General features: G+C 43.2%; 1 protein-coding gene across 2 annotated transcripts in view; it reads right to left on the minus strand.

The window, feature by feature from the left end:
* The window catches only part of GNAL (G protein subunit alpha L), a 927,952-nt gene that overhangs the window by 58,689 nt on the left and 851,942 nt on the right, over positions 1-17,321 (minus strand). For both annotated transcript variants that reach the window (XM_053714908.1, XM_053714909.1), the window contains exon 6: positions 11,960-12,014. In XM_053714908.1, the coding sequence (XP_053570883.1) occupies positions 11,960-12,014 (55 nt within the window). The remainder of the gene's footprint in view (positions 1-11,959; positions 12,015-17,321) is intronic.

Consider the following 17,321-nt stretch of genomic DNA (forward strand, 5'->3'; position numbering starts at 1 on the left):
AAAAATAAAACTTACCAGGAAAGGCTCAATGACCTAAATATGTATAGCTTAGAGGAGAGAAGGGAAAGAGGTGATATGATAGCAACTTTCAAGTACATTAAAGGGTTTAGTAAAACTGAGGCTGTGGGTATTTTACATAAAATGGAAAATTCAAGAACAAGGGGTCATGAGCTCAAGCTAAAGGGTAGTAGATTCAGGAGTAATTTGAGGAAGCACTTCTTTACAGAAAGAGTGATTGATTTATGGAATAAACTTCCTCAAGAGGTAGTAGCAACAAACACTGTGGGGGACTTTAAAAATGCATGGGACAAGCATAGGGCTATCCTACAAACTAGATAAGTTTATACTGTTAGGTAAGGTCGGGCAGACTTGCTGGGCCTATGGCTCTTATCTGCCGTCAATATCTATGTTTCTATGATTAATGTTATGATCTGACACCACCTTAGGAAGGAAACCTAAGTTAGTACGTAAAACCATCTTATCGCCGTGAAAAACAAGGTAAGGGGGGTCACATTACAAAGCAGAAATCTCAGGGACTCTGCAAGCAGAGGCAATAGCCAATAAAAAACAAATTATGCTTACCTGATAATTTCATTTCCATTGAGGGGAGGAGAGTCCACGGCTTCATTTATTACTGTTGGGAATTAAGAACCTGGCCACCAGGAGGAGACAAAGACACCCCAGCCAAAGGCTTAAATACCTCCCCACATTTTCCTCATCCCCCAGTCATTCTGCCGAGGGAATCAGGAACAGTAGGAGAAATATCAGGGTATAAATGGTGCCAGAAGAGTATAACATTTTAGGTTCGACCATCGGAGATACGGCTGGGAGCCGTGGACTCTCCTCCCCTTGATAGAAATGAAATTATCAAGTAAGCATAATTTATGTTTTCCATCTAAAGGGGAGGAAGGGGAGGAGAGTCCACGGCTTCATTCATTACTGTTGGGAACATATACCCAAGCTCTAGAGGACACTGAATGAAACCGGAAGGGTAAAAAGGCGGACCCTGATCAGAGGGCACCACAGCCTGCAAGCCTTTCTCCCAAAAACAGCTTCCGCAGAAGCAAAAACGTCAAACTTGTAAAATGTTGTAAAAGTGTGTAAGGAGGACCAGGTAGCCAGCCGCCTTAAAAATTTGCTCCATAGATGCCTCATTCTTGAAGGCCCAAGACAAAGTCACAGCTCTAGTTGAATGAGCCGTGATCCTCTGAGGAGGCTTGTGTCTTGCTGTCTCATAAGCCAAGCGAATCATACTCCTCAACCAAAAAGACAAAGAAGTAGCAGAGGCCCTTTACCCCTTGCGCTTCCTAGAATACACCACAAAAAGAGATGTAGACTGTCTGAAATCCTTGGTATCCAGGTTATGAAGTAACCTCTCCTTTGAAGAAGGGTTAGGACACGAAGAAGGAACAATTATTTCCTGATTGATGTTACGGTTAGACACCACATTGGGGAGAAACCCCACCCCAGTGCGCAGTACAGCTTTATCCGCAAGAAACACTAGATAAGGAGGGTCACATTGCAAGGCAGCTAGCTCAGATACTCTGCGTTCCGATGAAATAGCCAACAGGAAGAGAACCTTCCAGGACAGAACCTTAAAAGGGACATTATACACTCATTTTTTCTTTGCATAAATGTTTTGTAGATGATCTATTTATATAGCCCATAAAGTTTTTTTTTTAAATAAATGTATAGTTTTGCTTATTTTTAAATAACATTGCTCTGATTTTCAGACTCCTAACCAAGCCCCAAAGTTTTATTTGAATACCGTCAGCTACCTTCTCCAGCTTGCTCCTGTTTGTGTAAAGGGTCTTTTCATATGCAAAAGATGGGGGAGGGGGGAGTGTCTTATTTGCCACTTGCAGTGGGCTTTCCAGCTACCTTTTCAACAGAGCCAAACTGACAGCTTCTAAGTAAGTTTTTAAACAGTTTTATACTAGATTTTTATATCAGTATCTGTGCATCTTATTCTTTATAGTAGTGTCTATTACATGCAGTTATATGAAAATGAGTGTATACTGTCCCTTTAATGTTTATGGAAAGCATAGGTTAAAACGGAAACCTCTGCAAAAGGACTAAGTTTAAGCTCCAAGGCAGAGCCGACTGCCTAAAGACAGGTCTGATTCAAGACAGAGCCTGAACAAAAGATTGTATGTCAGGGAGCTCGGCGAGTCTCCTATGCAACAAGACTGATAATGCAGAAATCTGTCCCTTTAAGGAATTAGCAGCAAATCCCTTCTCCAAGCCATCCTGGAGAAAGGACAGAATCCTGGATAACTTCACCTTATGCCAAGGATATCCATGCTTCTCACACAAGGACAAGTAAGTCCTCCACACCTTATGGTAGATGCGACGAGTGACTGGCTTCCTTGCCTGAATTAGAGTATTAATCACACTTTCAGAAAAGCCTCTCTTGGCTAAGTCTAGGGGTTCAATCTCCACGCAGTCAGCCTCAGAGAATCTAGATTTTGCTGCTGAAAGGTGCCCTGTGACAGCAGATCCCTGCAACAGGGTGACCTCCACGGCAGAGAGGATAACTTCCCCACCAGATCCACAAACCATGTCCTCCGCTGCCATGAAGGAGCAATCAGAATGGCCGAGGCCCGCTCCTGTTTGATGCGTGCCACTATGCGAGGTAGAAGTGGTAACGGAGGAAAAATGTAAGCTAGGCTGAATCCCAGAGGAACCACTAAGGCATCTATCAGCTCTGCCTGGGGATCCCTGGACCTTGACCTGTATCGAGGTAGATTGCAATTGAGTCTGGATGCCATGAGATCTATCTCCGTTGTTCCCCATCTGTGACAAATCTCTGCATACACTTAGGGGTGAAGATACCATTCTCCCGGATGAAAGGACTGTCTGTTGAGAAAGTCCGCTTCCCAGTTGTCCACACCCGGAATGTGAATCGCGTGGGAACTCCTCATACCCCCCCTGATGCTTGATGTAAGCCGAAGTAATGTTGTTGGTCTAGAATCTGATGACTGACCGACCCCAGAGAAGGCCAAGCCTTCAGAGCATTGTAGATTGCTCGTAGTTCTAGGATGTTGATCAGAAGGAGAGACTCCTCCCTGGACCACTTTCCTTGTGCCATCCTGGCACCCCAAACAGCTCCACATCCTGACAGACTGGCATCCGTGGTCACAATCTCCCAGGACGGTCTCAAGAAGGATGTCCCCATGGCCAGTTGCTCCAGACGAATCCACCAAGAGAGGGAGTTCCGAGTCCCAACATTCAGGGATATCAGCTGTGATAGATCTGAATGATTGCCGTTCCACTGTCTCAACATGCACAATTGAAGAGATCTGAGGTGGAACCTGGTGAATGGGATGACATCTATGCTTGACACCATGAGACCTATCACCTCCATACATTGAGCCACCGATGGGCTTGAGGAGGACTGAAGGGCAAGACAAGTGGACGCAAGCTTCCTGCGCCATTGATCCGTGAGAAATATCTTTATGGACATAAGAGTCTATTATCATGCCCAGGAACTCCACCCTGTTGCTGGAAACCAGGAAACTCTTTCCTGAGTTGATCTTCCAACCGTGAGATTGGAGCTGAAGAAGAGCCCTCGAATGATCCTCTATAAAGCTGAGTGACGGCGTCTGAACCAGGATGTTGTCCAGGTAAGGCGTCACTGCAATGCCCCTGGATCTGGCAACTGCAAGCAGCGCCCCCAGAACCTTTGTGAAGACTCTTGGGCCGTCGCCAGACCAAAAGGAAGGGCCACAAACTGAAAGTGTTGATCCAGAAATGCAAATCTTAGGAACCTGAAGTGGTCCCTGTGGATTGGCATATGAAAGTAAGCATCCTTCAAGTCTATAGTTCTCATGAACTGTCCCTCTTGAACTAGGGGCAGAATAGAGCTGATCGTTTCCATTTTGAACGATGGAACACTCAGAAACTTGTTTAAACACTTTAGGTCCAGAATCGGACGGAACGTGCCCTCCTCCTTTGGAACCACAAAAAGGTTGGAACAGTACCCTAGACCCCTTTAGGCTAGGGGTACTGGTACGATAACCCAGAGAGAGGCAAGATCTCTCACACACTCTAGAAAGGCCTCTCTCTTCTCAGGTTTTGAAGACAGGTTTGACAGGAGGAATCTGCCCTCGGGCGGATGGGATCTGAACCCTATCCTGTAACCCTGGGAGACAACCTCTAGCACCCAAGGGTCCTGAACATCGAGATAATCTGCCCCCTACATGATCTGGAGACCAAGATTGAGCCGGCTTCCAAGTTCCCTTGAACTGGTCCACTTTCGCAGAGGGTTGCTGGCACTGGGCCTTGTCCGCAGGGACGAAAAGTAGATCCCTTAGGCTTAGCCTTTTTATCCTGCGGTAGGAAAGCTCCCTTGCCTCCCATAACCGTGGATATAATCAAATCCAATCCTGGTCTGAACAGGCTCTTTCCTTGAAAAGGCAGCCCTGCGTGCTAAAACAGAAAAACGTAACACCTTGGCATTCAGGCGAATAATTTGCATATTGGCATCAATATTTGCATAATATAGCAAATATTATTCTTAATAATATTTCCCATCTTAACGGGAACCGGGAAAGACTGAGGCACTACCCTGTCCTCGTTTACCTTGTCAAGCTTAGGAGTCGCAGGTTCCTCCGGTATCTTAGGTTCCAGAACCTCCAGAATAGCAAGCACCTGCTGTAGTAGAAAGCGCAGATTCTCCATCCTAAACCTATACCCAGGCTCCTCCGCCGTCTGAGGTTTAGATGACACGGACTCTGACCCAGAAGGGGCCTCCTCCGAAGAGTCGGAGTGGGCCTCGTCATCATATAGAGCCTCTGGATCAGCCATCGGCATGGACAAACCCTGGGCAGGGCCGCTATGATAAACCCTACGCTTGCGCTTAGCAGAACGCCGATTCCAGTTGGCCCGCAAAGTCTGACGGCCAACAAATCTCTCCTGAAGGAGTACCAGTTGGACCCCGGGGCGCTGCATGTGCAATCGGAGATGAATGTAGGAAATGCACCTCCCGGGACGAAGAACCCTCAGAGGTGGACGGCTCAGTAGTACTAGACATCCGTTTACATTTAGATGTAATTTTATCAAGGCATGTGGAACATAGTTGAGCAGGCTGATCTACCAGAACCTCCTCACAATAAACACAGGAATGAGACTTTGTTAAGGAAGGAGACACGTCAAAGTCCTCCATCGCTTGCGCGTTTGGGTCGCTAACTTTATAAAAAAGGCACATTTATACCATAAATAGCCAGGGCACTCACCACCTCCTAGGACCCGGACTACAGAAACCACTATGTCTCCTGCGCCACAGATCAACAGAGAGGATAGGCACACCCAGTCACATGGAATGCCTGGCAGAACCGCCCCTGCACTAGGGAAAAACACGCCAAAAAATGGCCGTGCAAAATTTCCGCAAGTATCCTGAAAGTTCCACACATTGCTAGAGCCTCATCTCGCACATAACGCAGCAATGACACAATAAACAATATCATATATAAACCCCCCTTCAATAATCCCCCTTCCAGGAATATTAACCCTTGATTCTGTAAAGATAAAAAGGCGCCACACTGTGACCCTGTCTTCTATGTTATCATTATTAATAAAAAATTAAACAATCTTACCATAATCTACGCCGAGGAACAGGAACACGGCCCTTGAAGTGTGACAGGTTGGTAGCCTCACTCCTGACATGGACTTGAGTGAAGAAAGCAGGCGACGAAACTTGTCAACGCTGATTGCTTATGGAGCTGTTAATATAAGTCGGGATGGTTTCGCAGAAAGACTCTCCCTGCATCTCCGGACTCTCACTTTCGCCCAGGATCTCACTGAGAGGCTGACAGGACTACTTAAAACTCCAGTCCCAATGTGAAGAGTACTACCCTCCATAAGAGACTTCTCCGAAACTCCGGCACTCCTCTGCCATCCTCCTGTGACGAAAGGCAAAGAATGACTGGGGGATGAGGGAAGTGTGGGAGGTATTTAAGCCTTTGGCTGGGGTGTCTTTGCCTCCTCCTGGTGGTCAGGTTCTTAATTCCCAACAATAATGAATAAAGCCGTGGACTCTCCTCTACTTTAGATGGAAACAGAACCTTCCAGGATAACAGTTTAATGTAAACAGTATGCATTGGCTCAAAAGGAGCCTGCTACAACACATGAAGAACAAGGTTGATACTCCAAGGCGGAGCCACTTTTCTAAACACAGGTCTGATCCTAGTCAGAGCCTTAACAAAGGACTGCACATCCGGAAGCTCAACTAATCTCTTGTGCAGCAACACCGTCAGGGCCAATATCTGTCCCTTCAGAGAAGGGATAAAATTCTGGCAACTTTAACCTTATGCCAAGGAAAAGCACGCTTCTCACACCAGTGCAGGTAAGTCTGCCACACCTTATGGTAGATGTGTCGAGTCACTGGCTTACGAGCCTGAATCAAAGTGTCGATGACACTTTTAGAGAAACCTCTCTTGGTTAAGACTAAGCGTTCAATCTCCACGCAGTCAGCTTCAGAGAATCTAGATTTTGATGTAGATAGGGACCCTGTAGCAGTAGGTCCCTGCGACAAGGTAACCTCCACGGAGGAGATGAGGACATCCCCACCAGATCCGCAAACCAAGTCCTTCGCGGCCAGGATGGAGCAATTAGAATCACTGATGCTAAGGAACTTCTCGTTCCTCCCTGATGGTTGATGTAAGCAACCAAAGTTATATTGTCTGATTGAAATCTGATAAACTGGGACAAACCCAGAAGGGGCCAAGCCTTAAGAGCATTTAAGATTGCTCGGAGTTCCAAGATATTGATCGTAAGGGAGGACACCTCCTGAGTCCACAGCCCTTGTGCCATCCTGGCACCCTAAATGGCTACCCAGCCGAATAGACTTGTGTCCGTCGTTACAATCTCCCAGGACAGTCTCAAGAAGCACATGCCTTGGGACAGATGATCTAGACAGAGTCACCAAGAGAGCGAGCCTCTTGACAGGTTGTCCAGCTCCATCTGTTGGGACAGATCTGAATGGTCGCCGTTCCATTTTCTCAGCATGCATAGCTGCAAGGGTCTGAGATTGAATCTGGCAAATGGAATGATGTCCCTACAGGACACCATGAGTTCAATCACCTCCATACACTGGGCCACCGAGGGCCTCAGGGAGGCCTGGAGGGCAAGACATGCTGAAGTTAGCTTGCAATGTCTCTGTTCTGTTAGTAATATCTTCATGGATATCGAGTCTATCACCGTACCCAGGAAATTCACCCTGGGATTTAGAGTAAGAGAACTCTTTTAACAGTTTATCTTCCATCCATGTGATCAAAGAAGACTGAGAAGGAATTCTGTGTGCTCTACTTCTAGACAAAAAGATGGTGCCTGTACCAAGATATCATCCAGGCAAGGTGCTACTGCAATACCTCGTGTTCTGGCAACGGCTAGAAGAGACCCCAGAACTTTTGTAAATATCCTTGGAGCAGTAGCTAAGCCAAACAAAGTGCTATGAACTGGAAGTGCTGGTCTGGAAAAGCAAACCTCATGAACTGAAAATGTTCCTTGTGTATCGAAACATGAAGGTATGCGCATCCTTCAGGTCTATGGTGGTCATAAGCTGTCCTTCCTGAGGAATAGACAGTATTGTCTCCAACTTGAAAGAGGGGACACTCAGAAACTTGTTTAAGCACTTCAGGTCCAGAATTGGACGAAAAGTTCCCTCCTAATTTGGAACCACAAAGAGGTTTGAAGTAGGTACCGGGACAATTACTCCTAGAGTGGATAGATCCCATACGGAACCTAAAAAGGTAGCCCTTTTTTCTGGTCTTTTGGACAGTCTGGAAAGTAGGAATCTGCACCTGGGCGAATGGGATTTGAATCCTTTCCGGTATCCCTGAGATACGACCTCCAACACCCAAAGATCATGAACATCCTGAAACCAAGCGTCTGAGAAGAGAGACAGTCTGCCCCCTACTCAATCCGATCTCGGATCGGGGCTACCCCTTCATACAGATTTGTTCTCAGCTGGGTTCTTTGTCTGTTTGGACTTATTCCAGGACTGAGCTGGCTTCCAAGTACTCTTAGGCTGCTCAGACTTCGATGAGGATTACGGTCGTTGGGATTTGTCCAAATGAAAGGAATGAAAATTAGATGATTGCCATCCCTTAGATCTATTCTTCTTATTCTGCTGTAGGAAGGCACCTTTCCCTCCGGTAACCATAGAGATAATGGAGTTCAGCCCTGGACTGAATAAAATCTTCCCTTTGAAGGGAAGAGAAAGGAGTCTGGATTTAGAAGTCATATCTGCAGACCAAGACTTCAACCAGAGCATCCAGCAGGCTAGGACTGCAAAGCCTGAAGCTTTTGCATTTAGGCGTATAATCTGCATATTCGCATCGCAGATGAAGAAGTTTGCAATTCTCAGAGCCTTAATTCTCTCCTGAATATCCTTGAGGGGAGTTTCCACCTCAATAAGCTCAGACAGAGAGAAGCACCAGTAGGTAGCTGCTCCGGCAACCGCAGCTACAGCAGCCGCTGGTTGAAATAAAAACCCTGTATGTTGAAACATTTTCCTCAGAAAAGTTTCCAACTTCTTGTCTATAGGCTCTCTAAAAGAAGAACTATCCTAGAGAGGAATAGTAGTAAGCTTAGCTAGCGTTGACATGGCGCCATCCACCTTAGAGATGTAACCCCACAAATCCAATTGAGAGTCAGGAACAGGGAAGAAGTTCTTAAAAGTAGATGAGGGGGAAAGAGAAGGTCCGATTCTTTCCCATTCGCTATTAATAATATTCGCCATACAAACGGGTACAGGAAAAGTCTGTAGGCCCTATCTGTCCTCGCAAACCCTGTCTAATTTAGGGATCTTAAGTTCCTCAGGTAGCTTAGCCTCTGGAACCTCTCGCGTGGACAGAACCGCCTTTAATAAAACACAGATTTTAAATCTAAAGGAGGGTTCCTCCGCAGGAGGAGATTTAGTAGGGGAAGTCTCTGACTCAGAAAGCTCACCCTCTGAAGCTACAGAGGTCAACTCATCCTCTGATAGTTAGATCCGACAAAAATAATAACCAAATATCAAACAGAAGGGGGCGCTAAAGGTGTGACAATGCAATCATGACAGTCTATATGTGCATAATAAAGAATAATTCAAAACAAATAAATGAAATCTTAATAACTAAATTCCCTTTTCTATGTAAAAAAGGAAAAATAAAAATAAAATCAGAAGAAAAGTTTTTTCTTAAAATGTTGAAAAATGTTCCTGTGATGGCTGCCTCCTCCTCGCTGCCGACTGGTCCGGGTACAACTACAAAAAATACAAAAGAACAGAGGGGCGTCTCATGTGTGGTATCATCAGTTGAAAAGATGCAAAACAAACAGTAGTTGAGCCAAATGAGTACTCACATACTCCAGAAGCACACCTATGTGCTAGTAGGGACGGGCTGCAGAATTATAAAGGTGTGACAGCTCACCCTTCAACCAGTGCTGTGATGCTGGAAATAAAGTGAAAGACACAGAAAGAAAGCACTACATGTGCAGAACATTAAAAGTATAATCAGCAATATTTCTTCAGTGATACAGATGGGTACTCACATACTCCAGAAGCACACGTATGTGCTGGTAGGAACAAGCTGCAAATTTTAGGCAGGTGTAACAGTTCACCCCAGACATAATCTCTTGACGCTGTTGGAGCAGCAGTCCAAATCAAACTGCACTAGGAATCAGGAGGGTTTCTTGAAGGTCAGCAAAGGCAGTTGGTAGGTAGAGAAATCCACTCAAACGTATTTATAATAAAATACAGATATTTATTAAAAACAAAAATTAAACTACACAACACAGCAGTTGTTGTAGTAGGTGGATGGTGGGGTTAACCAACTGCCTTTGCTGACCTTCAAGAAACCCTCCTGATTCCTGGTGCAGTTTGATTTGGACTGCTGCTCCAACAGCGTCAAGAGATTAAGTCTGGGGTGAGCTGTTACACCTGCCTAAAATTTGCAGCTTGTTCCTACCAGCAGATACGTGTGCTTCTGGAGTATGTGAGTACCCATTTGTATCACTGAAGAAATATTGCTGATTATACTTTTAATGGTCTGCACATGTAGTTTCTTTATGTGTCTTTCACTTTATTTCCAGCACCACAGCACTGGTTGAAGGGTGAGCTGTCACACCTTTATAATTCTGCAGCCCGTCCCTACTAGCACATAGGTGTGCTTCTGGAGTATGTGAGTACTCATTTGGCTCAACTACTGTTTGTTTTGCATATTTTCAACTGATGATACCACACATGAGGCGCCCGTCTGTTCTTTTGTATTTTTTGTTAGATCCGACAAAAATGTAGATGACTACGTCAGGAGAACTATGTTTGACCTTTCTCTTACGCTTCCCAGAGGAAGGTAAGACACTCAGGGCCGCAGACACCGCCGATTGTAACTGCGCTGTAAAGTCCGCAGGAAAAAGGCCCCCTCCGGAAGGAGGATTAGTGGTGCCACGGGGAACTGCATGTGAAGCGGCTTGAGTAGAAAGGGTAGTAATCTCTTGGGACATAGATTTCTGAGAAGTAGATGGCTCAGAGGGGCTAATTGCGCTATGTGTATTAGCAGACTTAGCTCTCTTCTTAGACTTTAAAACAGTGTTTAGGCAAGTGGAACAAAATTGAGCAGGCAGGCAAACCATAGCTTCCTCACAATATAAACAGGTATTAATATTCACAACAGAAGGAGTGGAACCTTCTAATGTAGTATCAGAGTCCTCCATAGCTTTGGTATATACTCTCAAAGATGCATAAAAAACTAAACAAATCTGTTTGATATAAAAAAAAACGGCACCTTTATATTCCCAATGACTGGGGCGCTCACCACCTCCTAGACCCAGACAGCTATTAGTGAAAATGCTCTCCTTAGGAGTGATGTCTGCAGCAGGATCATAAGGGAATGAAAGAAACCGCACCCGGTCACGTGGTGCGTAAGACAGGACTTCCCCTGCTATGAAAAGGGCACTAAGCTAATATGAGCTGTGCAACACCTAAAAAATGAAAGTGAAACCTGTTTGTACTAAGCCAAAAACACACATACTGTTCAAATAATCTCCCTGAAGGAGATAGTAACTCTTTATCCTATTGAGGTATATTGCAGTCTCTGTTATATATATATAAATGGTCTTACCCTCCAGGATCCATGCTGTGGAACAGACACAGCCTCTCAAGTGTGACAGTCTTGCAGCGACGCCTTGACAGGGACCTAGCAAGCAGTGAAACTCGTCAACACTTATTGCTCAGGAGTTGTTAGGCCACAGTCTGGATGAGTTCGCAGAAAAACTTACCCTGCATCTCCAGACACTAACTTTCATCAAAACTCTCACCGAGAGGTTGACATGATTACTTAAAACTCCAGTCCTTTCTTGAAGGGAACATACCCATTACAGGACTATCCAAGTCTTCTGACACTTCTCTGCCATACTTCCTTTAGTGACGAAAGCCAAAGAATGACTAGGATAGGGGAAGTGGGAGGGATATTTAGGTTGTCTTTGCCTCCTCCTGGTGGCCAGGTGTTATATTTTCCCAACAATAAGGAATTAAGTTGTGGACTCTCCCTGCCTTATGGAAAGAAAATCTACAAAGGAGTGCAGAAGGAGTTTAAAGAGTGGAATTTTGTGTTATATTAATGTTTAGATGAGAGCTTAAAGGGACACCAAGCTGCACTAGTGTTTGTGTCATTAATTCATTTTAAAATATGGTCTGTTATAGTGAACAAACAGAAACTTTGAGTACAACATCATTTTAAATATTAAATTATCCCTGAGGATGATGTAAACTACACAGATATGATTTATGCTTCTTGCATTTGGTGGTAGTGTCCCTCGACAATGTATGCAAAAATTAACATATAAGATTAAACCTTAATTATTCCAAAAAGATGTATTATAAAGTTAATCTGGATTCTATCAATGACAAAAAAGAAGTATATAATGCTAAAAAAAGTGTGAAAAATAGTGTACATGAGAAAAAATAAATCTAAGTTACCTGATCTGTTGGTGTGTAGTCATTTTGCCTGACGTTGTCAATTTTTTCTAAAAAGCTGAAATAAAAATAAATATATGTTAACACACACACACTCGCACATATATATATAAAATAAAAGATGATCTTTTATATTAAATACAAAATGTATGTTTATATGCTCACATGTGGGATTAAACTTTCTATCCACCTGGTGGAGGCAAAACACCCCTATATAGCATAGCTTTACTCTACCTCATTCTTCCAACTTTCCTCAGTTATACATTTGGCCTAGCAGAGAAGTTAGAAAAACAGGAAACAAAGTGGGTCAAATGAAGTCCAACACAGGACTTTCCTCCAACTGAAGTTAATGATAACCAAAGGAGGGTCATGGACTCTCACCATCATGAAAGAAATAGATTTATCATCTGGTAAGCATACATTTTGTTTTCTTTCAAATTATGGTGAGAGTCCAAGAATTATCACATGTGGAGTCTAATACCTAAGCAGTGAAGTCCGCAAGACCACCAGAATACAACAGGACTAAGGTTAAGGGAAAGGATTACCAATAACAGACTACAGAACATGAGTGGCTGAGATCATGCTCTGATGGGACTACCCTACCTTATGATCTGAGATACACTCCTCATAGCTATTGATTGACATGCAGATGATTGCCATAAACCACTACTGTGTTTTTTTGTGATTTAAACCCATGTCTAAAACTGAGCCAGCTCTTGAGAGCCTTAAAAATCTCTTGGAAATCTGGAGTATTGATAGATACTCAACAACCCAGACAGCCCTCGACCTCTATCGAGATAACTGGCCAATTTAGCCGCAGAAAGGAGGCTCCATGAACTATGGAGTGGTGCATCTGCCACTAGTCTTATCACCTGATCGAAAAGAGAGATGAAAGCTGAGATGACATTATGAAAAAGCCCCCCATCCTCCATACACATTTAAGAGAGGAAGTGTACTGCAACCTGGCACAAGCTGCCTGAAACTTTCGTCTACAATATTTTCAAAGAATTAGCTTCTTGGACAATGAGTCTATTAAAGGAAGTTGAAGCCAGAAAGCCCTCTGGTACGTTTATGCACTGACCATGCCAGCAAAGCTGAGCTAGCAAAGATTCCTTGTGCTCTCCTGCCTGTTAAAACAAGTGAGCCTGCTCTAGAATATTGTTCCGATACGGAAGCCCCTGCAATACCCTCATTACAAGCTACAATCAACTAGGCCACCGACACATTGGGAGAGCACTCTGGGGACTGTAATGAGACAAAGGCCTGGCCAGCTTGCTGTTAAAGGGACAGTCTAGACAAAATTTAACTTTTATGATTCAGATAGGGCATGCAATTTTAAACAACTTTCCAATTGACTTACATCATTAAATTTTCTTTGTTCCCTTGGTGATAATTTTGAAAAGCTAATCCTAGGTAGGCTCAAACTAATTTCTAAACCATTGAAACCCCCTCTTAGCTCAGAGCATTTTGAAAGTTTTTCACAGTTAGACAATACTAGTTCATGTGTGTCATATAGATAACATTATGCTCACTCCCGTGGAGTTATTTAGGAGTCTGCACTGATTGTCTAAACAGCCTGTCTGTCAAGCACTGTGATAAGGGGGTAGTCTGCAGTGGCTTAGATACAAGGTAATCACAGAGGTAAAACATAGATTAATATAACTGTGTTGGTTATGCAAAACTGGTGAATGGGTAATAAAGGGATTATCTATCTTGTGAAACAATAACAATTCTGGTGTAGACTGTCCCTTTAAGACATGAAGGTGACAGTTGACAAAGAACCAGTATGGATTTAAAACCTGATTACAAGGCCATGAAGGTAACCATTGGCCACTACAAATCTCTCTTGGGAGGCAAATGTAAGGAGTTTTACATGATCCCTGTTAATAGAGATGTACCTATATGCATTTTTTTACATCTATAGTCACCATAACCACTGCACAAGAGGGAGAATAGTGTGAAAAAGTCTAGAACTTGAAGATTGGAACATGAAAAAAAATGTTTGTAGGGACTTTATATCGAAAATAAGATGAAGTGTTCCCTCCTTTTTGGGACCCACAAACAGGTGTGAGTAAAAAATGGAGAATCACTCCCTTTCCCTCTAAATTAGACAATAGATTAAGATATGAGCCTTTATAAGATCCTGAGACACATGGGTTAGCTGAAACCTCTCTCACGGGAGCCTGGAGCAAAAGCAGATACCGCATCCTTGTGACACTATATCTAGGACCCAGAAAATCTAACCTACCAAAAAAGTTATAGCCTGCCCACACAGGAAGAGAATCCTAATGAGGGAGGGGGTTGCATTCATGCTGAGCTGAAGGCACTAACATCATTTGTGGAATGTTTTGTCTTAGACTAGGAGGAGCTTGGTCTCCAAGAGGATTTAGGGGATATTATAGTATCCAGGCTAGGCTCAAAAGAGAGAGATAAAAGTTGTTAAGCTAAAACAGCCTAAGCAGCACTTTTCAAGTTTAAGCAAACCTAAACCATTTTCACTTGATCTTGGATCTCTTCCATATCCCCCAACTGTCCCGATTCTAGGGGTCTGTCCCCCTGTCCCGAGTTGCTAGCCATCTGTCCCGATTTGCCCCAGGCAGTTAAAAAAAAATAATAATAAAAAAAAAAAATTCTATTGGGCCCATACTCAGAAGCAGCCTGCTTTGCTCTCACAGCGTTAGATACCTGTTATATTCCCTGTGAAAAGGAATGGTGTGTGGGTTAGGAGGCTGTATACACTCTGACCACGGGTAATGGTGACCTCTCTAACCTACCTCTGGTAGTGATGATGTCTAACCCCTGGTGATAATACTAGCATGCCTTCAGTTTTATACAATGAGCAGTGCTAATGCCAGGGTAACGAACAGTGGTAGCCGCAGACTGCCAGCTAATGTGCTTGCCAACCCCAGGATCCCATACAATGAATTACAGATACCCATATATGATGTAGTGTGTGTGTCTATCTGTATCCATAACTGTGTGTATGTGTACCTGTATGTATAAGTTTATGCTATGTAGTGTGTGTGTGTCTGCATGTATAAATGTAAGCTATGTAGTGTGTGTATGTGTATCTGCATGTATAAGTGTGTATCTGCATGTATAAGTGTATGCTATGTAGTGTGTGTGTGTCTGCATATATAAGTGTATACTATGTAGTGTCTGTGTATCTGCATGTATAGTGTATGCTATGTAATGTGTGTGTGTGTGTGTGTGTATCTGCATGTATAAGTGTATACTATGTAGTGTCTGTGTATCTGCATGTATAAGTGTATGCTACATGTATAAGTGTATGCTATGTAATGTGTGTGTGTGTAGCTGCATGTATAAGTGTATACTATGTAGTGTCTGAGTATCTGCCTGTATAAGTGTATGCTATGTAGTGTGTGTGTATCTGCATGTATAAGTGTATGCTATGTAGTGTGTGTGTATCTGCATGTGTACGTGTATGCTATGTAGTGTGTGTGTATCTGCATGTGTAAGTGTATGCTGTGTGTGTGTGTGTGTGTATCTGTATGTATAAGTGTATGCTATGTAGTGTGTGTGTATCTGCATGTATAAGTGTATGCTATGTAGTGTGTGTGTATCTGCATGTATAAGTGTATGCTATGCAGTGTGTGTGTGTGTGTATCTGCATGTGTAAGTGTATGCTATGTAGTGTGTGTGTGTGTATCTGCACGTGTAAGTGTATGCTATGTAGTGTGTGTGTATCTGCATGTGTAAGTGTATGCTATGTAGCGTGCTACTGTGCATTTTTGCTGACTTTAAAGGCCAGAATCTAGAATATTAACGGGGAATGCAGAGAGTAGTTTTAAAGAATTTATTATTAAATGTGCAATTAAGATAAAAATATTTAGCAATGTCTTTACAAAGGCTAATTAAATACAGCGCTCACATAGCAATACCAGTGGTTTGAGCTTGTGTTTGATTTGCTGCCTAAGTGTATTAAAATATATGACTTTATTTAGAATTTTATTTTTATTACTTTGGTCTTATGTTTTTTTAAGCCCCGCCCCCCAACAAAATGTAATTTTTTTTTTGCCGCCGGGGGGGTGGGGGGGGGGGTGTCCCTCTTTTGAATTTTGAAATGTTGGGAGGTATGCACTTCCAAGGATCCTACACTTGATGCAAACTCATAGAGGTTATCTCACCAGACAGACATGTATGTTGCCATCCATGCTGACAGGGTACTATCACCTATGGAAATAGTAGTTCACTTGGCTAATGGGGACATAGTGCCGTTCATTTTAAGGTCAGTCTCCCAAACCTTGAACTTAGAGCTTGTCAAAGAAAACATAACTTTTGCTTTGGTGGAAGAAACAAAGGATACACCTGGCTTGCTCCACCCCTAAGATTACAGATCAGACACTGATATAGGTATAAGGAAGGCAATGAGGTGTTTAAGAACAGACTTAAAAAATATATCCAATGTTAGCTTTAAAAGTGCTTGTGGGTTCACCCACCTCTAAGGTGCTCAACACTTCCCTTAGTAAAGCAAGAATATACTCTAACCTGGAATTATGCGACACAATGTAACCTGTTTCGGGGACGGGGGCAGCTAGAGTCCAATCTTGCCTTATTATGTTTTGGGTACCTAGACAAGTCACTGTACATTGGTGACACATGGGAGAATTGCTCATGGAGGAAGGAAACCTCCACTGTAGGCACACATCTACTCTTACCTGGGGGATACATAGCAGTGTTCTACACAGAAATGTTTGCTAGTCAAGTGGCATTATAAAGTAGCTGGGTGGGGGCAGTGTAATACTTTCTAATATTATAGCATTTTCAGCTATCCAAAAACAAATTAATTGCATAATTTAATATAAATTTGTTTAATGATGATTTGTGCAATAAGCATTGAAACATTTTATGTTAGCTAATTTTAGCTTAATATTGGCTATAATATTAGCCAGGTGGTCCATCAAATCAGCCGTGTGGTGTGCCTATTAAAACGGTCCTAGTGAGAACATCAGCTCATCTATAGCAGAATGGAAGTATTCATTGAATTTAGGAGCTAGCTTAGTAGAGTCCCCTGAAGGTTCAGGCTTTGGGGCAGTAACCCTGTAGCAACTCTGATCAGAATGTAAAGCAGATAACCCTTGACTAGGATTAGTAATATGCTCAGCTGAGACAAGGCTTACACAGGTACAGGTTTACACTTGCACAACCAAGTGTGATCTCATCCCAGAGGAAAAATAGATAACCTAAAAACACAAGCACTCGGGTTGAATAAACTGCTTGCTTGCTCAAATATCACCCAGCACCCCCAGAAATACAGCATTTAACAAACACAGCTAGAAAATACTCTACAATGTAGAAGATATTCTTACCCTCTTATATACAACTCTTCAAAACTTGTAGGAAG

Source organism: Bombina bombina, chromosome 5, assembly GCF_027579735.1.
Source record: "Bombina bombina isolate aBomBom1 chromosome 5, aBomBom1.pri, whole genome shotgun sequence".
NCBI lineage: Eukaryota > Metazoa > Chordata > Amphibia > Anura > Bombinatoridae > Bombina > Bombina bombina.